Source organism: Limanda limanda, chromosome 6 (assembly GCF_963576545.1).
Source record: "Limanda limanda chromosome 6, fLimLim1.1, whole genome shotgun sequence".
Taxonomy (NCBI): domain Eukaryota; kingdom Metazoa; phylum Chordata; class Actinopteri; order Pleuronectiformes; family Pleuronectidae; genus Limanda; species Limanda limanda.
In genome coordinates, this window is record NC_083641.1 from 20,531,495 (window position 1) to 20,559,316 (window position 27,822).

General features: G+C 42.7%; 4 protein-coding genes across 4 annotated transcripts; 3 read left to right on the plus strand and 1 right to left on the minus strand.

The window, feature by feature from the left end:
* Nucleotides 1–242: 242 nt before the first annotated feature.
* LOC133003756 (extracellular calcium-sensing receptor-like) lies at nucleotides 243–4,210 on the plus strand. Its single transcript, XM_061073557.1, has 9 exons — nucleotides 243–478; nucleotides 656–950; nucleotides 1,148–1,234; nucleotides 1,427–1,696; nucleotides 1,838–2,044; nucleotides 2,136–2,411; nucleotides 2,777–3,004; nucleotides 3,095–3,218; nucleotides 3,300–4,210. Exons 1-9 carry the CDS (start codon nucleotides 243–245, stop codon nucleotides 4,208–4,210), a joined length of 2,634 nt encoding a protein of 877 aa, XP_060929540.1.
* Nucleotides 4,211–8,422: 4,212 nt separating this feature from the next.
* LOC133003755 (extracellular calcium-sensing receptor-like) lies at nucleotides 8,423–12,400 on the plus strand. The gene is made up of 9 exons (XM_061073556.1): nucleotides 8,423–8,658; nucleotides 8,835–9,129; nucleotides 9,330–9,416; nucleotides 9,610–9,879; nucleotides 10,027–10,233; nucleotides 10,325–10,600; nucleotides 10,967–11,194; nucleotides 11,285–11,408; nucleotides 11,490–12,400. The coding sequence occupies exons 1-9, from the start codon at nucleotides 8,423–8,425 to the stop codon at nucleotides 12,398–12,400; spliced, it is 2,634 nt and encodes an 877-aa protein (XP_060929539.1).
* A 3,405-nt stretch (nucleotides 12,401–15,805) lies between these two features.
* Nucleotides 15,806–19,823, plus strand: LOC133003754 (extracellular calcium-sensing receptor-like). The gene is made up of 9 exons (XM_061073555.1): nucleotides 15,806–16,041; nucleotides 16,219–16,513; nucleotides 16,714–16,800; nucleotides 16,994–17,263; nucleotides 17,411–17,617; nucleotides 17,709–17,984; nucleotides 18,390–18,617; nucleotides 18,708–18,831; nucleotides 18,913–19,823. The coding sequence occupies exons 1-9, from the start codon at nucleotides 15,806–15,808 to the stop codon at nucleotides 19,821–19,823; spliced, it is 2,634 nt and encodes an 877-aa protein (XP_060929538.1).
* A 994-nt stretch (nucleotides 19,824–20,817) lies between these two features.
* On the minus strand, nucleotides 20,818–25,213 carry LOC133002931 (extracellular calcium-sensing receptor-like). Its single transcript, XM_061072519.1, has 11 exons — nucleotides 24,948–25,213; nucleotides 24,510–24,721; nucleotides 24,282–24,373; nucleotides 23,454–23,633; nucleotides 23,175–23,363; nucleotides 22,588–23,079; nucleotides 22,255–22,464; nucleotides 22,050–22,173; nucleotides 21,752–21,945; nucleotides 21,340–21,621; nucleotides 20,818–21,240 (listed from the first exon to the last, which is right to left on the minus strand). Exons 1-11 carry the CDS (start codon nucleotides 25,211–25,213, stop codon nucleotides 20,818–20,820), a joined length of 2,664 nt encoding a protein of 887 aa, XP_060928502.1.
* Nucleotides 25,214–27,822: the final 2,609 nt, after the last annotated feature.

A 27,822-nucleotide genomic window follows, 5' to 3' on the forward strand; every position in this document is an offset into this window, starting at 1 on the left:
ATAAAATGTGCTTATAAATGTTATGCTCCTTGAGTAAATTATTGTATTTTATCATGTAATTTACTATTATCGAAGACCCACAGATGAGTCTCAGGTAAATAGGAATTTAGGCCCTGCCCCTTTACTTCTCCCTCTGCCCTGATGGGTGGTGTGTGCAGTTTTAAACAACAATGCATGTCAATAAAAGTGTGGCAACAGATCAAATGAGGTCTGCAGCTCTCAGAATAAAGCTGAGCAAAGTCATGAGGGCAGTTATAAACACTTGCTTGCTCTTTCAAATGTTGATGTGTTCTTGCTTTTCCTCGGCCGTGTCCTCCCCTCTTTATTCCCTCTCCTGCAGGTTACAGGGACAGTTTCATCTAAATGGGATGCACAAGACTGGAGATGTGGTCCTGGGTGGACTGTTTGCAACCCACTTCTTCTCTGCCTACCCAGACCTGTCGTATACATCTGCACCACGTCAGACGACCTGCCACGGGTGAGTCTGTCAGAAGAAGCAGTGGAGAAAACAAAACAATGTATATATTCTTTATGCCATTCTAATTATGTATATTTTTACATTTACATAATATTCTTACTATTGTTGCTATTCAACTGTTTTTGCATCTTTCATTTTTTTATTCTCATCATTGAACACTAGTGTTTTGTGTGTTAGTTTTGATGTGATAGGATTCAGACAGGCCCAGACCATGGCCTTCGCTATCGATGAGATCAACAGAAACTCCAACCTGCTGCCCAATGTTACTCTGGGATACAGTCTGTACGATAACTGCCGCAGACTAGGAATTGGATTCAGTGCAGCGATGTTTTTAGCCAACGGTCAAGAGGAGCGGGTGACTTTACACGACACATGTGTGGGAACCCCTCCTGTCCTGGGGTTCGTGGGCGATTCTTCCTCCAGACGTTCTATCGCAATCTCCACTGTCTTAGGTTTATACAGGGTGCCTATGGTGAGTTCTTCTCCTTCATCACGTAATCATTGTTTTGAATAATAATGATATATAATCAAATAATAACACATAACCCCCTGCTCAAAGACACTTTACATGGATTAAACATATTATATTGTATTATATAATCTGTTAGAAAATAAAATATACTTTGCACGTTTTCAGGATGTACAGTCTTTTTGTTTTGCTATTTGCAGGTGAGTTATTTTGCAACATGTTCCTGTCTGAGTGATCGGCAAAAGTTTCCCTCATTCTTTAGGACGATCCCGAGTGATGCTTTCCAGGTGAAAATCTATTAAGAGCATTCAAACTGTAATGAGATATATTATGTGTATAACAGGGAACAACATTTTTGTAATTGGTGGTTTTATGTATCAGATCACTACATTCACAGACAGTAATTAAACATGGAACCTGTCTGGCAGGATTTCTGATGAGAGATCATTCCAGCCTGTGCACTAACTCTTTCAGTGTAGGTTCGTGCTATGATTCAGCTTCTAAAACGCTTCGGCTGGACGTGGGCAGGTCTGCTCATCAGCAGCAATGACTACGGGGTCCACGCCGCCCGATCCTTCCAGTCCGACCTGGGTCCGTCTGGTGGAGGTTGTCTGGCCTATATGGAGATTCTGCCCAGGGGTGACGACCGAGTTGAGCTGAGGAGGATTGTGAACGTGATGAGGAAATCCACAGCTCGTGTGGTCATCGTGTTCGCATATGAGAGTCACATGATTAACCTCATGGAAGAGGTTGGACTGGAGATACAATTTCAAGCAACACCAAATGCTCTTTAGAGTTTTTTCATTTTCAAACGCTTGTTAAATGTGCAGTAATATTGCAATTTACAATTACAGTATGAATAAGTATACTTGGTGTCATGCAATCTACAGATCGTGAGGCAGAATGTGACAGGCCTGCAGTGGATGGCCAGTGAAGCCTGGACATCAACTGCTGTGCTCAACACTCCTCGCCTCATGCCCTACCTGGGTGGAACACTGGGCATCGCCATCCGTCGGGGAGAAATACCAGGACTCAGGGATTTTCTGTTAACAATACGTCCTGATCTTTACCACAACAACAGCTACGGCAATAGCCTGGTGAGATTTTGACCTTGCAATCCAATGTGGTATATTTGCTGAAATGATCCAATGTCATCATTAAAAACATTCAGTCTTTAATATATTCCAGGTAAATCAGTTTTGGGAACACACTTTTCAGTGTAGATTAGCGCCACCCCCGTCAGGTTGGGTGGAGGCTGGAGGAGCATTGTGCACCGGGCAGGAAGATTTGGAGACTGTGGAGACTGAGTTTATGGACGTTTCAAACCTCAGGTCAGAGTACAATGTGTACAAGGCTGTGTATGCTCTGGCTTACGCCCTGCGTGACATGCTGCAGTGTGAGCCGGGGAGAGGACCTTTCACAGGGCACAGCTGTGGGGATTTACACAGACTGGAGCTGTGGCAGGTGAGATATCAGATTACACTCTGCCTGTTAATGTGTACCTGTATTTAGCATTTAGAGCAGAGCAGCATTTAGTGTAATTTGATATATTTGTTTTGTAATATAGAATTGTTGAAATATTAACCATATGATAAAAGTGGCCTTTATAAGATGAGATAAGGTAAGATAAGATAATACTTTATTAGTTCCACTATGGGGTAATTCGCATTTTCCAAATTTTTGATCAGATCAGAGAGAATAAAATCATGTCACTGATTATATTATTTTTCCTTTTTTGGGTTTTAATTTGTAAAAGTGATGTTAATAACTGCAATATTTTCATATGCCCTCTTTGGTTTTCTTTCTATCGCTAATTCTGATTTATATAGCTTGTTTATTACTTGGAAGGCGTTAACTTCACCACACCATTTGGGGACGAGGTATCATTTGATGAGAATGGAGACGTCTTACCGATCTATGACATCATGAACTGGCAGTGGCTCCCTGATGGAGGAACTAAAGTTCACCGTGTGGGTGAGGTTAAGAAATCAGCCACTAAAGGTGAAGTACTCACACTTCATGACAAGAAGATCTTCTGGAACTTTGAATCCAAACAGGTTATTTCTGACTTTACAGACCATTATATAACTCAATAACTCAGTATAGTAGGGTGAGGTAATGATGGATGTAACTTTGTATCCGTGCAGCCTCCTCGGTCAGTGTGCAGTGAGAGCTGTCCTCCAGGCACCCGCATGGCCCGAAAGAAGGGGAAAGCTCCGTGTTGTTTTGACTGCATCCCCTGTTCTGAAGGGGAAATCAGCAATAAAACTGGTTAGGGTTCAATTTAAAACTTTGTAGTTTGGACATATAAATATAATATAAACACATATCTGCACATTTTCCCTGTTCTAGACTCCACGGAGTGCACCAGCTGTCCAGAGGATTTCTGGTCCAGCCCCCAGAATGATCGCTGCGTTCCAAAGAAAACAGAGTTCCTCTCCTACCATGAGCCTCTGGGTATCTGCCTGACAACCACCTCCCTGCTGGGCACGTTTATCTGTGTTGTCGTCCTGGGCATCTTCATCCATCACCGCAGGACACCTTTAGTTAGAGCCAACAATTCAGAACTCAGCTTCCTGCTCTTGGTTTCATTGAAGTTATGTTTCCTTTGCTCTTTGCTGTTCATCGGACGACCCAGAGCATGGACGTGCCAGCTGAGACATGCAGCGTTTGGCATCAGCTTTGTGCTTTGTGTGTCGTGTATCCTGGTTAAAACCATGGTGGTGCTGGCTGTGTTCAAGGCCTCCAAGCCAGGAGGGGGAGCCACTCTGAAGTGGTTTGGCTCTGTGCAGCAGAGAGGGACAGTTCTAGTTCTTACTTCTGTTCAAGCAGCGATCTGCACTGCCTGGCTTGTGTCTGCTTCACCAGCTCCTTATAAAAACACCCAGTACCACAATGACAAGATAGTGTATGAGTGTGTAGTTGGCTCTACGATTGGCTTTGCAGTGTTGCTTGGCTACATTGGATTTTTGGCTGTGCTCAGCTTCCTGTTAGCTTTTCTGACGAGGAGTCTCCCCGACAGTTTCAACGAGGCCAAACTCATTACCTTCAGCATGTTGATCTTCTGCGCAGTGTGGGTTGCCTTCGTCCCCGCGTATATCAGCTCACCAGGCAAATACGCAGATGTAGTGGAGGTATTTGCCATCCTGGCCTCAAGTTTTGGCCTCTTGGTGGCGCTGTTTGGACCCAAATGTTACATCATCCTATTGAGACCAGAGAGGAACACAAAGAAAGCCATCATGAGTCGAGGCCACACAGAGTGACAATATTAACTCTTGAGATAAATCTGTGAAATAATCTGATCCACTATGTGTTTTTTAATCCCACCATGAGTATCAGCTTAAACTAAAACAATAAAGATGTGTTCAATTAAAAAGACTGAAATGGTTGTATATTATTACATTTTAATATAGTGTTTTTTTCTCTAATTATATATTTGTTAATTCCCTGGGACACGAACACTGTTGACAGTAATGCTTTAAGAAGAAATAAAGTAATTTGTAGACATGACCTCTCCTTCCTCAAAGCAGGGGACAGAAATATACAACCTACTTGTCGAATATATGAGACCTTTACCTACATCAGGGACCAGAAATCGTTCTCAACTAAAGCACTCGAAGGTAAAGTCTGGGAAACAGTGAAATCATTTCCCACTGTTGAGACTACAATAAGTAGGTAGATGAAATGGTGATTATAATCTTTGTTCCACTATTAACTTCATCATAGTGATAATAGTGACACTGAACTGTGAGCTGTCCCACACTTTATCCCAGGCTCAGAAACACCCAACCAAAATTGATATTTACAGCTGTGGGTGTGTGTGTGTGTGTGTGTGTGTGTATTATGCTTTTGTACATATACATATTATATATATAAAAAGATACACTTAAATACATTTATAAAAACACAACATTGTTATAGTATTATCAAAAGTGCATAATATCTTATATTAATATATATATATGTTGGGACTGAGGCCCCAGTGATCTGAGTTTTCAGACAAAGGCCCATAAAACTTGAGGCCTAAACGCGATCCTGAGACCAGCCCTAGAGTTTCCTGGGTGTCGACACCCCAACCCCCCCCCCCAGCCGGCCCTGGGGGGGAAGATGTTGCAAGCAGCTCTCCAGAGACCTAAATGAAACCTGAGACGTCCACTGAGGGCGAAGCCCGCCCCTTGTGGCCAAATTGTGATAGTTAATTGGCTGAGAGCCACACTGACCCTTGACCCCTCCTCCAGGGGGCCGGTACCTTTCAGGTGCTACAAAAGGGCTGAGTTCACAGAAATCTTTCTCTTTGTCCTCTCTTCCACTCCGATGCTGACGTAACAACTAGACCCCCCTGGGGTCTTCCTAGTTCACCCAGCAACTTCAGGAGGGAATAACTACTTTTCTCTTTTGTCCTCTTTTATGCCATTTTTCCTGCTGCTCAGGTCACAACTAGGCCTCCAGAGGCCTTACCAGACGACTCAGTAACTAAGGAGGCGATAAGACGTTTATTTTAACTCATTTCATTTTTCTTTCTTTTATCTCAGTCAGACTTTTATTTTGATAGGACTTTTTGCTGTTTTAACTTGAAAGATCGAACAGGAAGTGCTACCCGCAAGACGGACTCCGACACTTCCACAGACTTTACTTTCTTTTTCCACACGATAATCAACCGGCTACAAGCAGCCGCACGTACCGGTAAGGCGGCACGATCTCCGCTGCTACCGTAGAAGACGAAGCTTCATCCCGTCACGGAGCACGACCAATCCGCTCCTGTTCGGCCCTGCGGTGCTCACGGGAGCTCGCCTAAGAGACTACGAGCTATTCACTGGATTTCCAGGATATCCGCGCGGAACGCGCACCCACCCCACAAAACCACGGTCACAGTAAGAGGCGAAACTGTCTGGGCAGATGTTAGTTTAATACGTAGCGTATTGTTTTAATACTTAAGTGTATTTGTTTTATAGGAGACCGCTGAGTCTCCAGTGTTTTAGCGGCGACGAGCCGGCCACTTCCCGTTTCCGGTTTAACGGCAGTGTTTGCGTTACAGTAATGCTTGCCGTGAGAAGCGCCTCCTGCCGCGCTGTTAACGTCCGTGTGAGTCTGCAGTGATTTTACCGATCAAAACCTCAGCCCACAACGTGCGCTTGGGGGCTGAGTGATGAACCACTGTTAACGTATTTTTAAGAGTTCGTTCTCTGCTTGCATGCTTCCTCTCTCTATCTATCCCTCTCTCTCTCCTAAGCCTACGTATATACACGTCCAATATGTATTCATACAGTTCATGTTGTAGAGATAGATCTTTACTTAAGGAGCCTGAACGCACCTCGACGCCATTCAGCGCCCAAGCTAAGCTAGAACAAAGAATCCTTTTGTTCTACCTCCTCCTTTGTGTCTCACACGTGGTCCGGCGGCCTTAGGAGATTATTCATCTCTAGACCCGCCCTCCAATCTGGCTCCAAATTCATAAACAAATCCGCCATCTTGTTTTGTAGTCACCACCATTTTGAGAGTTTTTAGGCCTAATGACTCCTTGAGTCATTGTCTGCCTCCATCTTAGATGTGACGTCACCACGTGACTACGTCATCGCCACGCCCCCCTTTTCTCTCTCTCTCACACAAACACACACACACACACACACACACACACACACACACACACACACACACACACACACACACACACACACAGACACACTGATAGACACATACACAGACAGACACACATACACAGATATACATAGATTGACCATAGGTTACATGTGTTTCTAAATTGTGATAAGTGCTGCTGCTGTTGTGATCTTTGAAATATTGGAGTTTGTTAAGATGATGAATCATTAAATAACACTAACTTTATTTCACATACACACACATAGACACACACACACACAGAGACACTTTGACACAGACACACACACACAGAGACAGACATACATAGGTAGACCGCAGGTTTTACATGTATTTTCTGAATTGCTGCTGCTGTTGTTATCTTTGAAATATTAGAGTTTGTTAAAATGATGAATCATTGAATAACATTAACTATATTTCCCCTTTCTTTAATAAATGCTTTTGTAATTAAAGTATCTGTAGTATGTGATTATTTGTGCATATGTGTGTGAATACAGCTGGATTACGATAGCCTGTGCTTGAACTCGAAAACCCTTCATTGTTTAAGAAATAATCATAAATATTAACTATTGAGATTATTAATTTAATATGTATCATATGAGACTGATATTTATAGTTTGAAGCGTTGGTCCCTGTAACCAGGGTGGTGCCCCTCTACGATAAGTTATGGCCTTATCATTTTTAATTATTTTTAATAAATAATCTTTTATTATTTTAATAATCATATTTCATGATTATTAATAATTAGCCAACATCAAGTCTACTCCTATTGCACAACATATATATATATATTAGAGCTGTCAAACCATTAAAATATTTAATCGCGATTAATCGCATTTTGTCATAGTTAACTCGCGATTAATCGCAATTAATCGCAAATTTGTATCTATTCTGAATGTTCCTTCATTTATTATTTTTCCATAATTTTACTTTTGTTTTAATGCTCTTATCAACATGGAAAAGTGGATTGGCTTGCTTTCTGCAAATGTTTTATATTATTGAAAAACATCATTGCCAAACAGGGCGGTACAAAATAAAATTATAAAGTGCACATTTCAGGTAAACAAGGACTCAGCCTATAGTGCAGTTAAACCATGGCTTAATAATTTCTTTTTTTCAAGTTTGCTGTGAACATAGCAGTCAGACCTCTTATTTCAGAAACAATGAACCATAACAGTTAGGTTACCAATAAAAGGTAAGCCTACTACTTCTTTGCTTTAAGCTAGCTACTCAAACAGACAAGCAACAAATAACAAACAAACAAAATACACAGGCAGGTGTCGGCCTACTTTGAAATAAATGAAACACAGAACTTTGTAGGGCTATTTGAGTCCTCCCCTTATTTGTGGAAAATGTATGAATAAGAAGTACCCTATTTTTAAATAAATAAAAACATATAGCTGCAGCCTAATAGTGTAAAGGACTGGGTTTATGTTTATGTTTGCTTTTGACGTATGCTCAGTAAAACACTGTTGAAGGAGCGCTCTGCTTTAACTCGAGTTAAAAAAATTGACGGCGTTAAAATGGGTTTGCGTTAACGCCGTTAATAACGCGTTAAACTGACAGCCCTAATATATATATATATAATAAATATAAAAATTATTATCATGATAAATAATTATAAAACATGCTTATAAATGTTATGCTCCTTGAGTACATTATTGTATTTTATCATGTCATTTATTATTATCGAAGACCCACAGATGAGTCTCAGGTAAATAGGATTTTAGGCCCTGCCCCTTTACTTCTCCCTCTGCCCTGATGGGTGGTGTGTGCAGGATTAAACAACAATGCATGTCAATAAAAGTGTGGCAACAGAGCAAATGAGGTCTGCAGCTCTCAGAATAAAGCTGAGCAAAGTCATGAGGGCAGTTATAAACACTTGCTTGCTCTTTCAAATGTTGATGTGTTCCTGCTTTTCCTCGGCCGTGTCCTCCCCTCTTTATTCCTCCTCCTGCAGGTTACAGGGACAGTTTCATCTAAACGGGATGCACAAGACTGGAGATGTGGTCCTGGGTGGGCTGTTTGCAACCCACTTCTTCTCTGCCTATCCAGACCTGTCGTATACGTCTGCACCACGTCAGCCGACCTGCCACGGGTGAGTCTGTCAGAAGAAGCAGTGGAGAAAACAAAACAATGTATATATTCTTTATGCCATTCTAATTATGTATATTTTAACATTTACATAGTATTCTTACTATTGTTGCTATTCAACTGGTTTTGCATCTTTCATTTTTTTATTTTATCAGTGAACACTAGTGTTTTGTGTGTTAGTTTTGATGTGATAGGATTCAGACAGGCCCAGACCATGGCCTTCGCTATCGATGAGATCAACAGAAACTCCAACCTGCTGCCCAATGTTACTCTGGGATACAGTCTGTACGATAACTGCCACAGACTAGGAATTGGATTCATTGCAGCGATGTTTTTAGCCAACGGTCAAGAGGAGCGGGTGACTTTACACGACACATGTGTGGGAACCCCTCCTGTCCTGGGGGTCGTGGGCGATTCTTCCTCCAGACGTTCTATCGCAATCTCCACTGTCTTAGGTCTATACAGGGTGCCTATGGTGAGTTCTTCTCCTTCATCACGTAATCATTGTTTTGAATAATAATGATATATAATCAAATAATAACACATAACCCGCTGCTCAAAGACACTTTACATGGATTAAACATATTATATTGTATTATATAATCACATGTTAGAAAGTAAAATATACTTTGCAGCTTTTCAGGATGCACAGTCTTTTTGTTTTGTTATTTGCAGGTGAGTTATTTTGCTACATGTTCCTGTCTGAGTGATCGGCAAAAGTTTCCCTCATTCTTTAGGACGATCCCAAGTGATGCTTTCCAGGTGAAAATCTATTAAGAGCATTCAAACTGTAATGAGATATATTTTGTGTATAACAGGCAAAAATATTTTGGTAATTGGTGGTTGTATGGTGTCAGATCACAACATTTACAGACAGTAATTAAACATGGAACCTGTCTGGCGGGATTTCCAATGAGAGATTATTCCAGCCTGTGCACTAACTCTTTCAGTGTAGGTTCGTGCTATGATTCAGCTTCTAAAACGCTTCGGCTGGACGTGGGCAGGTCTGCTCATCAGCGGCGATGACTACGGGGTCCACGCCGCCCGATCCTTCCAGTCTGACCTGGGTCCGTCTGGTGGAGGTTGTCTGGCCTACATGGAGATTCTGCCCTGGGGCGACGACCGAGTTGAGCTGAGGAGGATTGTGAACGTGATGAAGAAATCCACAGCTCGTGTGGTCATCGTGTTCGCACATGAGAGTCACATGATTAACCTCATGGAAGAGGTTGGACTAAAAATACAATTTCAAACAACACCAAATGCTTTTTAGAGTTTTTTCATTGTCAAACACTTGCTAAATGTGCAGTAATATTGCAAATTGCATTTAAAATTACAGTATGAATTTGTATACTTGTTGTCATGCAATCTACAGGTGGAGAGGCAGAATGTGACAGGCCTGCAGTGGATGGCCAGTGAAGCCTGGACATCGGCTGCTGTGCTCCACACCCCCCGCCTCATGCCCTACCTGGATGGAACACTGGGCATCGCCATCCGTCGGGGAGAAATACCAGGACTCAGGGATTTTCTGTTAACAATACGTCCTGATCTTTACCACAACAACAGCTACGGCAATAGCCTGGTGAGAGTTTGACCTTGCAATCCAATGTGGTATATTTGCTGAAATTATCCAATGTCATCATTAAAAACATTCAGTCTTTAATATATTCCAGGTAAATCAGTTTTGGGAACACACTTTTCAATGTAGATTAGAGCCACCCCCATCAGGTTGGGTGGAGGCTGGAGGAGCATTGTGCACCGGGCAGGAAGATTTGGAGACTGTGGAGACTGAGTTTATGGACATTTCAAACCTCAGGTCAGAGTACAATGTGTACAAGGCTGTGTATGCTCTGGCTTACGCCCTGCGTGACATGCTGCAGTGTGAGCCGGGGAGAGGACCTTTCACAGGGCACAGCTGTGGGGACTTACACAGACTGGAGCTGTGGCAGGTGAGATATCAGATTACACTCTGCCTGTTAATGTGTACCTGTATTTAGCATTTAGAGCAGAGCAGCATTTAGTGTAATTTGATATATTTGTTTTGTAATATAGAATTGTTGAAATATTAACCATATGATTAAAAGTGGCCTTTATAAGATGAGATAAGGTAAGATAAGATAATACTTTATTAGTTCCACTATGGGGTAATTCGCATTTTCCAAATTTTTGATCAGATCAGAGAGAATAAAATCATGTCACTGATTATATTATTTTTCCTTTTTTGGGTTTTAATTTGTAAAAGTGATGTTAATAACTGCAATATTTTCAAATGCCCTCTTTGGTTTTCTTTCTATCGCTAATTCTGATTTATATAGCTTGTTTATTACTTGGAAGGCGTCAACTTCACCACACCATTTGGGGACGAGGTATCATTTGATGAGAATGGAGACGTCTTACCGATCTATGACATCATGAACTGGCAGTGGCTCCCTGATGGAGGAACTAAAGTTCACCGAGTGGGTGAGGTTAAGAAATCAGCCACTAAAGGTGAAGTACTCACACTTCATGACAAGAAGATCTTCTGGAACTTTGAATCCAAACAGGTTATTTCTGACTTAATAGACCATTATATAACTCAATAACTCAGTATAGTAAGATGAGGTAATGATAGATGTAACTTTGTATCCGGGCAGCCTCCTCGGTCAGTGTGCAGTGAGAGCTGTCCTCCAGGCACCCGCATGGCCCGAAAGCAGGGGAAAGCTCCGTGTTGTTTTGACTGCCTCCCCTGTTCTGAAGGGGAAATCAGCAATAAAACTGGTGAGGGTTCAATTTAAAACTTTGTAGTTTGGACATATAAATATAATATAAACACATATCTGCACATTTTCCCTGTTCTAGACTCCACGGAGTGCACCAGCTGTCCAGAGGATTTCTGGTCCAGCCCCCAGAATGACCGCTGCGTTCCAAAGAAAACAGAGTTCCTCTCCTACCATGAGCCTCTGGGTATCTGCCTGACAACCACCTCCCTGCTGGGCACGTTTATCTGTGTTGTCGTCCTGAGCATCTTCATCCATCACCGCAGGACACCTTTAGTTAGAGCCAACAATTCAGAACTCAGCTTCCTGCTCTTGGTTTCATTGAAGTTATGTTTCCTTTGCTCTTTGCTGTTCATCGGACGACCCAGAGCATGGACGTGCCAGCTGAGACATGCAGCGTTTGGCATCAGCTTTGTGCTTTGTGTGTCGTGTATCCTGGTTAAAACCATGGTGGTGCTGGCTGTGTTCAAGGCCTCCAAGCCAGGAGGGGGAGCCACTCTGAAGTGGTTTGGCTCTGTGCAGCAGAGAGGGACAGTTCTAGTTCTTACTTCTGTTCAAGCAGCGATCTGCACTGCCTGGCTTGTGTCTGCTTCACCAGCTCCTTATAAAAACACCCAGTACCACAATGACAAGATAGTGTATGAGTGTGTAGTTGGCTCTACGATTGGCTTTGCAGTGTTGCTTGGCTACATTGGATTTTTGGCTGTGCTCAGCTTCCTGTTAGCTTTTCTGACGAGGAGTCTCCCCGACAGTTTCAACGAGGCCAAACTCATTACCTTCAGCATGTTGATCTTCTGCGCAGTGTGGGTTGCCTTCGTCCCCGCGTATATCAGCTCACCAGGCATATACGCAGATGTAGTGGAGGTATTTGCCATCCTGGCCTCAAGTTTTGGCCTCTTGGTGGCGCTGTTTGGACCCAAATGTTACATCATCCTATTGAGACCAGAGAGGAACACAAAGAAAGCCATCATGAGTCGAGGCCACACAGAGTGACAAAATTAACTCTTGAGATAAATCTGTGAAATAATCTGATCCACTCTGTGTTTTTTAATCCCACCATGAGTATCACCTTAAACTAAAACAATAAAGATGTGTTTAATTAAAAAGACTGAAATGGTTGTATATTATTACATTTTAATATAGTGTTTTTTTCTCTAATTATATATTTGTTAATTCCCTGGGACACAAACACTGTTGACAGTAATGCTTTAAGAAGAAATAAAGTAATTTGTAGACATGACCTCTCCTTCCTCAAAGCAGGGGACAGAAATATACAACCTACTTGTCGAATATATGAGACCTTTACCTACATCAGGGACCAGAAATCGTTCTCAACTACAGCACTTATAGGTAAAGTCTGGGAAACAGTGAAATCATTTCCCACTGTTGAGACTACAATAAGTAGGTAGATGAAAACATGGTGATTATAATCTTTGTTCCACTATTTACTTCATCATAGTGATAATAGTGACACTGAACTGTGAGCTTCCCCACACTTTATCCCAGGCTCAGAAACACCCAACCAAAATTGATATTTACAGCTGTGGCTGTGTGTGTGTGTGTATTATGCTTTTGTACATATACATATTATATATATAAAAAGATACACTTAAATACATTTATAAAAACACAACATTGTTATAGTATTATCAAAAGTGCATAATATCTTATATTAATATATATATATGTTGGGACTGAGGCCCCAGTGATCTGAGTTTTCAGACAAAGGCCCATAAAAACTTGAGGCCTAAACGCGATCCTGAGACCAGCCCTAGAGTTTCCTGGGTGTCGACACCCCAACCCCCCCCCCCCAGCCGGCCCTGGGGGGGAGATGTTGCAAGCAGCTCTCCAGAGACCTAAATGAAACCTGAGACGTCCACTGAGGGCGAAGCCCGCCCCTTGTGGCCAAATTGTGATAGTTAATTGGCTGAGAGCCACACTGACCCTTGACCCCTCCTCCAGGGGGCCGGTACCTTTCAGGTGCTACAAAAGGGCTGAGTTCACAGAAATCTTTCTCTTTGTCCTCTCTTCCACTCCGATGCTGACGAAACAACTAGACCCCCCTGGGGTCTTCCTAGTTAACCCAGCAACTTCAGGAGGGAATAACTACTTTTCTCTTTTGTCCTCTTTCATGCCATTTTTCCTGCTGCTCAAGTCGCAACTAGGCCTCCAGAGGCCTTACCAGACGACTCAGTAACTAAGGAGGCGATAAGACGTTTATTTTAACTAATTTCATTTTTCTTTCTTTTATCTCAGTCAAAGTTTTATTTTGATAGGACTTTTTGCTGTTTTAACTTGAAAGATCGAACAGGAAGTGCTACCCGCGAGACGGACTCCGACACTTCCACAGACTTTACTTTCTTTTTCCACACAATCTTCAACCGGCTACAAGCAGCCGCACGTTCCGGTAAGGCAGCACGATCTCCGCTGCTACCGTAGAAGACGAAGCTTCATCCCGTCACGGAGCACGACCAATCCGCTCCTGTTCGGCCCTGCGGTGCTCACGGGAGCTCGCCTAAGAGACTACGAGCTATTCACTGGATTTGCGGGATATCCACGCGGAACGCGCATGCACCCCACGAAACCACGGTCACAGTAAGAGGCGAAACTGTCTGGGCAGATGTTAGTTTAATACGTAGCGTATTGTTTTAATACTTGAGTGTATTTGTTTTATAGGAGACCGCTGAGTCTCCAGTGTTTTAGTGGCGACGAGCCGGCCACTTCCCGTTTCCGGTTTAACGGCAGTGTTTGCGTTACAGTAATGTGTGCCGTGAAAGCGCCTCCTGCCGCGCTGTTAACGTCCGTGTGAGTCTGCAGTGATTTTACCGATCAAAACCTCAGCCCACAACTTTCGCTTGGGGGCTGAGTGATGAACCACTGTTAACTTATCTCCGGCCTATTTTTAAGAGTTCGTTCTCTCCTTGCATGCTTCCTCTCTCTATCTATCCCTCTCTCTCTCCTAAGCCTACGTATATACACGTCCGATATGTATTCATACAGTTCATGTTGTAGAGATAGATCTTTACTTAAGGAGCCTGAACGCACCTCGACGCCTTTCAGCGCCCAAGCTAAGCTAGAACAAAGAATCCTTTTGTTCTACCTCCTCCTTTGTGTCTCACACGTGGTCCGGCGGCCATAGGAGATTATTCATCTCTAGACCCGCCCTCCATTCTGGCTCCAAATTCATAAACGAATCCGCCATCTTGTTTTGTAGTCACCACCATTTTGAGAGTTTTTAGGCCTAATGACTTGAGTCATTGTCTGCCTCCATCTTAGATGTGACGTCACCACGTGACTACGTCATCGCCACGCCCCCCTTTTCTCTCTCTCTCACACACACACACACACACACACACACACACACACACACACACACACACACACACAGACACACTGATAGACACATACACAGACAGACACTCATACACAGATACACATAGATGGACCATAGGTTACATGTGTTTCTAAATTGTGATAAGTGCTGCTGCTGTTGTGATCTTTGAAATATTGGAGTTTGTTAAGATGATGAATCATTAAATAACACTAACTTTATTTCACATACACACACATAGACACACACACACAGACACTTTGACACAGACACACACACACAGAGACAGACATACATAGGTAGACCGCAGGTTTTACATGTATTTTCTGAATTGTGATAAGTGCTGCTGCTGTTGTTATCTTTGAAATATTAGAGTTTGTTAAAATGATGAATCATTGAACAACATTAACTATATTTCCCCTTTCTTTAATAAATGCTTTTGTGATTAAAGTATCTGTAGTCTGTGATTATTTGTGCATATGTGTGTGAATACAGCTGGATTACGATAGCCTGTGCTTGAACTCGAAAACCCTTCATTGTTTAAGAAATAATCATAAATATTAACTATTGAGATTATTAATTTAATATGTATCATATGAGACTGATATTTATAGTTTGACGCGTTGGTCCCTGTAACGAGGGTGGTGCCCCTCTACGATAAGTTATGGCCTTATCATTTTTAATTATTTTTAATAAATAATCTTTTATTATTTTAATAATCATATTTCATGATTATTAATAATTAGCCAACGTTACGTCTACTCCTATTGCACAACATATATATATATATAATAAATCTAAAAATTATTTTCATGATAAATAATTATAAAACATGCTTATAAATGTTATGCTCCTTGAGTACATTATTGTATTTTATCATGTCATTTATTATTATCGAAGACCCACAGATGAGTCTCAGGTAAATAGGATTTTAGGCCCTGCCCCTTTACTTCTCCCTCTGCCCTGATGGGTGGTGTGTGCAGGATTAAACAACAATGCATGTCAATAAAAGTGTGGCAACAGAGCAAATGAGGTCTGCAGCTCTCAGAATAAAGCTGAGCAAAGTCATGAGGGCAGTTATAAACACTTGCTTGCTCTTTCAAATGTTGATGTGTTCCTGCTTTTCCTCGGCCGTGTCCTCCCCTCTTTATTCCTCCTCCTGCAGGTTACAGGGACAGTTTCATCTAAACGGGATGCACAAGACTGGAGATGTGGTCCTGGGTGGGCTGTTTGCAACCCACTTCTTCTCTGCCTATCCAGACCTGTCGTATACGTCTGCACCACGTCAGCCGACCTGCCACGGGTGAGTCTGTCAGAAGAAGCAGTGGAGAAAACAAAACAATGTATATATTCTTTATGCCATTCTAATTATGTATATTTTTACATTTACATAATATTCTTACTATTGTTGCTTTTCAACTGGTTTTGCATTTTTCATTTTTTTATTTTCATCAGTGAACACTAGTGTTTTGTGTGTTAGTTTTGATGTGATAGGATTCAGACAGGCCCAGACCATGGCCTTCGCTATCGATGAGATCAACAGAAACTCCAACCTGCTGCCCAATGTTACTCTGGGATACAGTCTGTACGATAACTGCCGCAGACTAGGAATTGGATTCAGTGCAGCGATGTTTTTAGCCAACGGTCAAGAGGAGCGGGGGACTTTAAACGACACATGTGTGGGAACCCCTCCTGTCCTGGGGGTCGTGGGCGATTCTTCCTCCAGACGTTCTATCGCAATCTCCACTGTCTTAGGTTTATACAGGGTGCCTATGGTGAGTTCTTCTCCTTCATCACGTAATCATTGTTTTGAATAATAATGATATATAATCAAATAATAACACATAACCCGCTGCTCAAAGACACTTTACATGGATTAAACATATTATATTGTATAATATAATCACATGTTAGAAAGTAAAATATACTTTGCAGCTTTTCAGGATGTACAGTCTTTTTGTTTTGTTATTTGCAGGTGAGTTATTTTGCTACATGTTCCTGTCTGAGTGATCGGCAAAAGTTTCCCTCATTCTTTAGGACGATCCCAAGTGATGCTTTCCAGGTGAAAATCTATTAAGAGCATTCAAACTGTAATGAGATATATTTTGTGTATAACAGGCAAAAATATTTTGGTAATTGGTGGTTGTATGGTGTCAGATCACAACATTTACAGACAGTAATTAAACATGGAACCTGTCTGGCGGGATTTCCAATGAGAGATTATTCAAGCCTGTGCACTAACTTCTTCACTGTAGGTTCGTGCTATGATTCAGCTTCTAAAACGCTTCGGCTGGATGTGGGCAGGTCTGCTCATCAGCGGCGATGACTACGGGGTCCACGCCGCCCGATCCTTCCAGTCTGACCTGGGTCCGTCTGGTGGAGGTTGTCTGGCCTACATGGAGATTCTGCCCTGGGGCGACGACCGAGTTGAGCTGAGGAGGATTGTGAACGTGATGAAGAAATCCACAGCTCGTGTGGTCATCGTGTTCGCACATGAGAGTCACATGATTAACCTCATGGAAGAGGTTGGACTGAAAATACAATTTCAAACAACACCAAATGCTTTTTAGAGTTTTTTCATTGTCAAACACTTGCTAAATGTGCAGTAATATTGCAAATTGCATTTAAAATTACAGTATGAATTTGTATACTTGTTGTCATGCAATCTACAGGTGGAGAGGCAGAATGTGACAGGCCTGCAGTGGATGGCCAGTGAAGCCTGGACATCGGCTGCTGTGCTCCACACCCCCCGCCTCATGCCCTACCTGGGTGGAACACTGGGCATCGCCATCCGTCGGGGAGAAATACCAGGACTCAGGGATTTTCTGTTAACAATACGTCCTGATCTTTACCACAACAACAGCTTTGGCAATAGCCTGGTGAGAATTTGACCTTGCAATCCGTTGTGGTATATTTGCTGAAATGATCCAATGTCATCATTAAAAACATTCAGTTTTTAATATATTTCAGGTAAATCAGTTTTGGGAACACACATTTCTGTGTAGATTAGCGCCACCCCCGTCAGATTGGATGGATGCTGGAGGAGCCTTGTGCACTGGGCAGGAAGATCTGGAGACTGTGGAGACTGAGTTTATGGACGTTTCAAACCTCCGGCCAGAATACAACGTGTACAAGGCTGTGTATGCTCTGGCTTACGCCCTGCATGACATGCTGCAGTGTGAGCCCGGGAGAGGACCTTTCACAGGGCACAGCTGTGGGGACTTACACAGACTGGAGCTGTGGCAGGTGAGATATCAGATTACACTCTGCCTGTTAATGTGTACCTGTATTTAGCATTTAGAGCAGAGCAGCATTTAGTGTAATTTGATATATTTGTTTTGTAATATAGAATTGTTGAAATATTAACCATATGATAAAATTGGGCTTTATAAGATGAGATAAGGTTAGATAAGATAATACTTTATTAGTTCCACTATGGGGTAATTAGCATTTTCTGAATTCGTTATCAGATCAGAGAGAATAAAATCATGTCTTTGATAATAACTTTTTAAGTAATCTGGCATGTTCATAATTATGCAGAACTGATGTTCCATTTTTTGGGTATTAATTCGTAAAAGTCATGTTAATAACTGCAATATTTTCATATGCCCTCTTTGGTTTTCTTTCTATCCCTAATTTTGATTTATATAGCTTGTTTATTACTTGGAAGGCGTCAACTTCACCACACCGTTTGGGGACGAGGTGTCATTTGATGAGAATGGTGATGTCTTACCGATCTATGACATCATGAACTGGCAGTGGCTCCCTGAGGGAGGAACTAAAGTTCAACGAGTGGGTGAGGTTAAGAAATCAGCCACTAAAGGTGAAGTACTCACACTTCATGACAAGAAGATCCTCTGGAACTTTGAATCTAAACAGGTTATTTCTGACTTAATAGACCATTATATAACTCAATAACTCAGTATAGTAAGATGAGGTAATGATGGATGTAACTTTGTATCCGTGCAGCCTCCTCGGTCAGTGTGCAGTGAGAGCTGTCCTCCAGGCACCCGCATGGCCCGAAAGAAGGGGAAAGCTCCGTGTTGTTTTGACTGCATCCCCTGTTCTGAAGGGGAAATCAGCAATAAAACTGGTTAGGGTTCAATTTAAAACTTTGTAGTTTGGACTTATTAATATAATATAAACACATATCTCCACATTTTCCCTGTTCTAGACTCCACGGAGTGCACCAGCTGTCCAGAGGATTTCTGGTCCAGCCCCCAGAATGACCGCTGCGTTCCAAAGAAAACAGAGTTCCTCTCCTACCATGAGCCTCTGGGTATCTGCCTGACAACCACCTCCCTGCTGGGCACGTTTATCTGTGTTGTCGTCCTGGGCATCTTCATCCATCACCGCAGGACACCTTTAGTTAGAGCCAACAATTCTGAACTCAGCTTCCAGCTCCTGCTCTCATTGAAGTTATGTTTCCTTTGCTCTTTGCTGTTCATCGGACGACCCAGAGCATGGACGTGCCAGCTGAGACATGCAGCGTTTGGCATCAGCTTTGTGCTTTGTGTGTCGTGTATCCTGGTTAAAACCATGGTGGTGCTGGCCGTGTTCAAGGCCTCCAAGCCAGGAGGGGGAGCCACTCTGAAGTGGTTTGGCTCTGTGCAGCAAAGAGGGACAGTTCTGGTTCTTACTTCTGTTCAAGCAGCGATCTGCACTACCTGGATTGTGTCTGCTTCACCATCTCCTCATAAAAACACCCAGTACCACAATGACAAGATAGTGTATGAGTGTGTAGTCGGCTCCACCATTGGCTTTGCAGTGTTGCTTGGCTACATTGGATTTTTGGCTGTGCTCAGCTTCCTGTTAGCTTTTCTGGCGAGGAATCTCCCAGACAGTTTCAATGAGGCAAAACTCATTACCTTCAGCATGTTGATCTTCTGCGCAGTGTGGGTGGCCTTTGTCCCCGCGTATATCAGTTCACCAGGCAAATACGCAGATGCAGTGGAGGTATTTGCCATCCTGGCCTCTAGTTTTGGGCTCTTGGGGGCGCTGTTTGGACCCAAATGTTACATCATCCTATTGAGACCAGAGCGGAACACAAAGAAAGCCATCATGAGTCGAGGAATTGAGTCATGAAGTTTGTGTTTCTGTTCATTATACAGAATGAGTCAATTTTTATACACAATAAAAATGACAGCCTCAGTTCATTGAGTTGATGATCAATGGTGAAGATCTAATGCAAAATAAATTGGATAACGTGAATGAGATCACACTCACATCGTGATTTGTGATACTTGCAATTCAAATGGTATCAGTGACTTTTATTTGTACTTTTCATGAGGTCAGTTGACCCTCAGACAAACTTTAACACACTATGAATGAATTGAACTTAACCATCATTGGCTGCAGTACATGAAGAGACACACATGGACTTAAACTCAATGTCAGCATCTTTTTCCCTGGAAAACACTGCAGCTCTGAAGATGTATGAGATCATTGAAATGATTCTAATGCAAGAACAAGTGAAGTGTGGCTGTGTTAGCAGGCTCATATTCTTCCACTAGCATTTGAATTAATATGTGATATCTCATCCATGTGGGTGTAGAAGTGGGTTTAAATGATTGTACTGGGAATTATTGCCGTTTTCTTGATTATATCATAATTAAAATATAACTAAATGTTTCTGTATTCTATGGTCTGGATTGATTATTGTTGTAATTGATTGTTACTCTAATGGCATTCCCATAATGCAAGCAGATGTGTGGAATCAATATGAGAAACAAAGACACAACCATGGAACTGATTTACATTTATTTTTATTAATGTAAAATAAAAAAATGAAGTAAATAATAACGATTACTGTAATAAAATATGGATTTATCTGCAACACAAAGTATTCCATCGTCTTTGTAAATATATCTGACATTATAGAGTGAAATAAAATGGATTTTTAAGTAAAGTGCAGACAACAAAAATGTCTTCTTTCTAACATTTTAGGATACAGTTTGTCACATATTCAGAAAGATCCGATAATGAAATTGATAAAGAAATCAAACTATTTGATGACTCACAATGGCTGTTTGAATATTATCCTTTTCATACGTCACCCAAGCAGTCTTAAGTTTCTTCACTATCTGGCCATCAGGTGTTTCTTAGTATTTTTCTCAGGCCTCAAAAGAATAATGAAACACTTTGGAGCAAAGATACAGAAAAGCAAACCATAGCTGGAGGCAAGAATCGCAAATATCTCCACGGCAACTGCATATTTTCCAGGAGAACTGACATAAGCAGGAACAAAGGCGACCCACACGGCACAGAAGATCAGCATGCTGAAGGTAATCAGCTTGGCTTCGTTGAAGTTGTCGGGGAGTTTCCGGGCGAGAAAGGCCAAGAGGAGGCAGGAGCAGGCCAGCAGGCCGATGTAGCCCAGGACCAGAGAGAAGCCCACCACAGAGGCCATGGCACACTTCAGTGTGACCTTCAACCCCGGAATTTCGAAGTCAGGTTCAGGCAAAGGGGGGCTGAGAGATAGCCAAATAACACAGATGATAACCTTGATTGAAAAAAGCATTGCAGAAAATCAGGTTTAAGGACGGGAAATATACTAATGAGTCATAATCGTATTATTAAGAAAGCCACATCCAACTCTGACCTGTATAGAGGTGAAAACACAAACACTTCCTCTCTGTTGGCCTGGACCAAACCACTTCATCAGGGACCCAGCACCGGGCCGAGTCGAGCGAAACGCTGCCAGGACCACAATGGTTTTGACTTGGAGGCAGGAAACACAAAGCACGAAGCTGATCCCAAAAGCCGCCTGCTGGAAGCAACAGGCCATGACTGACGGACGACCGATGAACAGCAGCGAGCACAGGAAGCACAACTTCAGAGACAGAAGCAGCAGGAAGCTCAGCTCTGAGTTGTTGGCTCGCACCTACAAATAAGAATCGAACTTGAACTGATATTAAAAGGATGATTAATTAACACCTTTATTTTGATCATGGAGCAATAGATTATTGTTTCTTGAACTTTATAATCTCTGATAAATTAGACTGTATACTTACCATAGGTGTTTGTCGATAGTATAGGAACATCACAAACACTGCTGTTGTCGCCACAACACCAGATATAGCAACGGTCGTCAGAGTAATACCCAGAGTTTCATTAAAGGACAGGAAGTCCAGCTGGCGAGGGAAGCAGGCCGTTCGATCAGTGTTGGACCAGAACTCAGACGGACAAGGATCACAGCGAGGAGAACCTGGCAGAGGGATGCAGACAAATCAATGACAGAATGATTTGATTATTGGAAGCCTATTGGTGCAGACTGAATACATTTTTATTGGAAAGTGGTTATTTCCTCACCAGTTGTATTGCTAATCTCTCCGTCAGCACACGGGATGCAGTCAAAGCAGCAGGCAAGTTCTCCTTTCCTGGAGGCTATCCTGGTCCCGGGGGGGCAGCTCTCACTGCACACTGAGACAGGCACCTGAACAAAACATAAAATCACAGTAAGCTTTTAATTTAGTAAATGTTTTTTTGCTAATCGAGATCTCTACTCTTTAAGCACCTGATTGGATCCCGTGCTCCACTGAATGGCTGACTCATTAAGGCGGATGTCAAATCCGTCCACACGACCGATCAGAACAAGCTTGAGTCGGCCTTCGGGTGTTTTCTGCCAGTTTACGAGGTCGTACTTGGCTGGAACATCGGCTCCTTGGAAGTAAAACATTTCACCCTGAGGTGTGGTGAAGTTCACTCTGCTCAAGTGCTGCAGCACCTGGAAGCGTCAAAATGTTGAAACAGTAAGTATTTTTCAAAATGCTTTTGAGTGTCAGATATCAACACCCTAAGGATTTGCAAATGTGTGTTGTCAAAATGAAGCTGAAATAACTGTGATTACCTCTATGGGTTGGATGTGTTTTGGAAAGGAGCAGGTGGAGCTGCTGTTTCCAGGAGAGCTGTCGTTGTTGGGGCATGAGAGGAGGCTGTGAAGGGCGTGGGCTGCGGCGTAAGCAGCAAGGTACACATTATATGTGACCCTCAGCTGAGAGGTGTCAGTAAAGAGATTCTGCAACATCTCCAGGGACTCTGTGCCATCGCAGAGCGGAAGAGGCGCCCTCTGCTCTGCACGGGATGGCAAAGTGGTAGATGAAGAAAGATTTGAAGATCCAGGACGGCAATTAAACATTTTTTCCCAGAATTCTCTCAAGAACTTATCATCAGGACGATGAGAGGGATTCAGATTTCTGAGATACTTTTCAAATCCAGGTATTGGTGAACTCCTAATGGCCACGCCGAGGACACCGCGTGCCACTTTAAGGGTGGAAGGGTTTTCGAGAAGATTAACACTCGTGCTCCAAGCCTCACTGGCCAGAAACTGTCTATCAGTCACCTGGCGATAAAAGCACAATAAAAAATATCATTTATGAAAACAAATTATAATAAATAAGTCAATTTTCAGATTTAATATACAGAATTGTGTCTTACATTTCTCCCGGACAGTTGCAGGAACAGTTCCCTCACATCTGTGTACCACGAGAAGATCAGAATCACTTTTGCGGTCGAGGCCTGAATTGCGAGCGCTGCCTGTTTGGCGTCGCTAACAATGTTTTCCCTTCGGAGAGTCTCCACAAATGCCAGACACACGCCTGACCCCTGAGTTTCCTCCTGGAATATCTGATATAAACATTTTTACATTTAAATATTATTTTGCTGATTTCTTGTGCAGATGGCGAAACATTTCTGGTACATAAGAAGTGGAAACACCTTTATCGCCGTTAGGCCGTAACTGTTTTTTGCCACCACCGCTCCGATCCAAGTCCATTTTAAACCTATTGCAAGCTGGGCGATGGCTCGGGCTTGGTAAATGTCACTGGGCATGGTCCTGAAGAAGTTGGGAAATTGGCGTCTGTCACTCAGACACGGGCAGCTTGCTGTGTAGCTCATCTAAATGTTACAAAAACATCACATAATTATAATAAACTTTTCTTAAAAGTGCTTTACATGAATAGAATGACTTTAGCTTAAAAACAGAACATGAAGACGGGAAAATATTTCAAAACAATGAACATGTGTGAAAGGGGTTAAAGCAATTTTAAGTGTGCATTGCTAAAAAACACATGGATTATTTACTCAAAAGCAAAATCATCCAAAAGAGTTTTTAAAGGGTCGACAGTGGAAGGATTCCTTATATGTTCCAAACTTTTGGTTAATTGATTACAGAAAACTGCATCACATTTACATCCTAAAGTCTCATGCACAAAAAAAGACAGTTGTAATTTATTTTCATCCAGGTGGAAATATGTTTTCTGCTTTAACTAATACCACGGTAAATACAGTTTACAGTAAATGTTTCAGTTCACTTTTGCTGTCCTCACATCAGCAATTAAACAATGCTTCGAGATACAGAGCCAAAGAGCTATGGAAGAAATTAAAAACTGTAAATGTTGAACCATAGAATATTTCATGAAGTTCCAATTTAAAAGTGAAAATCTGATTTTTATAATTGTAATTTAGTGTATTGGTAGCATTTTCCTTTTTGTCTTGTATATTTCTTTATATTTTGTCTATCTATATTCAATATAAACAACTCACTAAAGGAACAGAGAGTGGCCCCAGGAGTCGGGAGAGTATCAAGGCTGTTATAGATGAATCGCCACCGATGATCAATGGAACAGGCGGATCAGCTGATGACATAATAACATAAAGTGGAATAAAATCATCAGTTAAATGACAACTCTGCTTGATTCAGTTAATACTGTCATCATTTGTATTTATTAGAGAAGGATGCACACTGGGTAAATACAAAGGGGCATTTAGTACCTCTCCTTTCTCCAGTTTCTTCAGTTAAACTACAGCTGCTGCCGTCTCCTCCAACCAGGGACAGTGCTGCCCGCAAAGCCCACAGGGGTAGAGCACAGCTGTCGTGGATGTGGTAGCCCAGCTTCACGCCTGGAAGCAGCGTTGTGCTGAGGTTGATTTCTTCCAGCGCAAACACCATCGCATATATGTACTGCAGCGGAAGATCTTCCAAACTGAGAGCGCAGGAGAGGAAGAGTGAGAACATGAGTCAAAATGACACATAGTTATCTGTCATAATGATCTGTAAAGTCTGCAAAGAAATAAGCATTTCAACTTATTTAATAAGATGATATTGTACATATCGATGTTAAAGAACCACAAATATTTAACTTTATATGAATATGGCTAACAATAACTTATGTAAAATTGATATGTAAACAAAGCAGTTGAGAGTTTCACCTGCTGCAGGATTGGTAAAGTGGTTGCTGAGTAAACTCTTGATCTATAGCTGGAGGCTTGTTATAAAGACTGAAGAGCCCACCGATGACTAGATCCCCGTCCTGTAACAGACCCTGGGCGCCGGACGGACCCCACTGAGAACAAGTCACCGCCTGAACCACCTGCCATCCCACCCGGAGCCCCAGCTGTCTGCCCACCAGCCCCACGAGGAGCAGGGACGGGGCTGAGCAGGGCCGCAGCGTGAAGAGCCAGAAGAACCAAGACATTGATGCAGTGACTCTCTATACTTTGTATATGCCAAATATATCTGTTAGATAACTTCTCATGAGCATAAAAATACAAAAATGAGACATGCAGAGAACATTAAATCAATTTGTCTTGATGTGAAAGAATAAAAGATAATATTTTCACCAATGAAATAATCCTAATGGCACAATGTATACTATAACAGATACAACTTGACCTGACGACTGACGAGGTGTAAGCCCCCCCTGCTCTGCTCTGCATAGACGCTGTTCTGCGTTTTTATACCATTTACGAAGCCCATGGTGGAAACAGGAGGATACTGCACCTGCAAATCACTTCTCTGGAAGTTGAAGGCATAACAATGGTATAATGACTTGGTGTGGACATAGTGTGATACAGACATGAGGGGGTTTAGCTGGAGGGCAGCGACCACAGACATCCCAGCAGAGTTACATCTCTATCAAACTATTTGTTTATGAATTTAATCCACAGAGGGCCACACCTTTCGCATCAGGGCCCACGACACGTTGTTGTTTTGATATAGGTTCAGTATGATCATCTTTAAGGAGATGTTGTGTTTTTGAGATGGCACGGTGATGCAGTGGGCAGCACTGTTGGCTCACTGCAAAAAGGTTCCCGGTTTGAACCCCGGTTCAGCCAGGATCTCATTTGTGGAGTTTGTTGTGTGGAGCACTCGAGCTTCCTCCCACAGTTCAGAGACATGCAGACCTGGAAACTCTAAATTGACACGTCACTGATACACCTGCTCAGGGTATAAAAAAAGGGTTTTACCTCTGACCCTCTGGTTAGTAGACCACCCGCCCTATCTCCTGAGGCAAAGCACTCATGAGATAGTGTGGTGGAGTTATCAGGTGATTTCCAGAAATCCAATTCAACTTAAAAAATGTGCTTGTTTAGATTAAACCCTAACCCCGTACCCTTCCTCCTAACAGGTTTGTCATATGTTCACATTATTATTGCATTGCAAGATGCAGTAGGACATAAAAAGCAACAGATGTGCAAAAATGCTTGCATTACCTCATCACTGTGCATCCGACAAACAGCTCTGTGTCTTTTCTTCGCTCCTTAACCCTAACCCTATTCCTAACCCAACAGGAGACAGTGGAAACACAATCGTGTCTTTCCAAAGAGGCGCCAAAATCAACAAAAATGAAGAGTTCCATATGGGATTATTTATTAAATGGTACAACATATTAAAGAATATGACTTAAAATTAAACAGTGCAAATAGAAAACCGTCATCATCCTTCATATTTTCCTAGTTCCTGCATGACCCCTGAGGTGTTTGTGACAGATAAGCGACAGCATCAATTGCAGCAGGTCAATTTACGGCTCCACAGTGAAAACTGAGACATGTGCGCGCGTTGGTGGTTTCGTTGGCGCTTCGATGAACGGAGAAACGAGAGCCTTTCACAGCTAGGACCCCTTGTTCAGCTTGCCCATCATCCAGTCTGGGTTGATCTCTCTCCATATCACAAAGGCGTTGTAGGAAGAGACGTCGATAATGTTGTGAAAGACGACCAGGGGCCAGCGCGCGGTCATCCTCCTGCAGCTGTATGTTTTGATCACCTTGTCTAGGTTGTCCACGCCACCTTTGCCGCGGTTGTAGTCCAGGACGATGACCGTTTTCCCGTTTGCGCTGTCACTGACGTCGGCCTTGGTGTGCAGCGTGCTCAGGAGCAACAGGTTCCTGTTTTTCATTGGGATGTAAGACACCAGAGTGGCGGTGGGCGTGAATGCAAACTTGGATGAGAACACCTCTCTTCCCCTGTCCGTGAGCAGCCGATCGGGAGCTCGAGCTTGTTCTTCCGAACTGTGCCGACCACGGTGATCTTCCTCTTCAGCAGCTGCCGTGCGAGTTCGTAGGAGGTGAAGTAATTGTCGCTACGACTGTTTCATCAAGCACTGTCCGCAACCCCAAGTTCCCTTCGGGTGTCCGCTGCCCAGCTTTCCAGAGTACACTTGCATCTTCCAAGCGCAGCTGGATTTTGCATCGCAGGTCACCCACGGCCTGATCCCGTATTTCGCCGGCTTGCTGGGCATGTACTGACGGAAAGGACACCGGCCTAGGAAGAAGAAGAAGAAGAAGAAGAGGAGAGGAGAGGAGAGGAGAGGAGAGGAGAGGAGAGGAGAGGAGAGGAGAGGAGAGGAGAGGAGAGGAGAGGAGAGGTTTTTCAAAATCCATTTATTTTCTATTTCCAGGAACAAAAACACTTCTTACGTCAGCCACCAGCTGTACACCGCAACCAAACAAGGTTAATAAATACTACATATAGATTATTTTCGATATATACACACACACACATGTACATACCCACTCACACATCCATACCAACTGTCGTATCTCAAATTACAGGTTAAAAATCAGTTCCCCTTCATCCCCAAGGGTGCATAGAATCCCCGCAACAGCCCATATGCGGCTAAATGTCATCAAATTGTCCATCATTTTGTAGTAGGCATGTTCTACTCTGAGTCTGGCTTTCAGAAATCCAACCAGCATTGGCGCCGGATGCACGCTACCAGTGTCCAGTGCTTGGTTCCTCCGTGTCAGCCAAATGGTTAGCTTTGCAGAACCAGAGACAAAGTTTACCAGGTTGTGTACAGCTTTT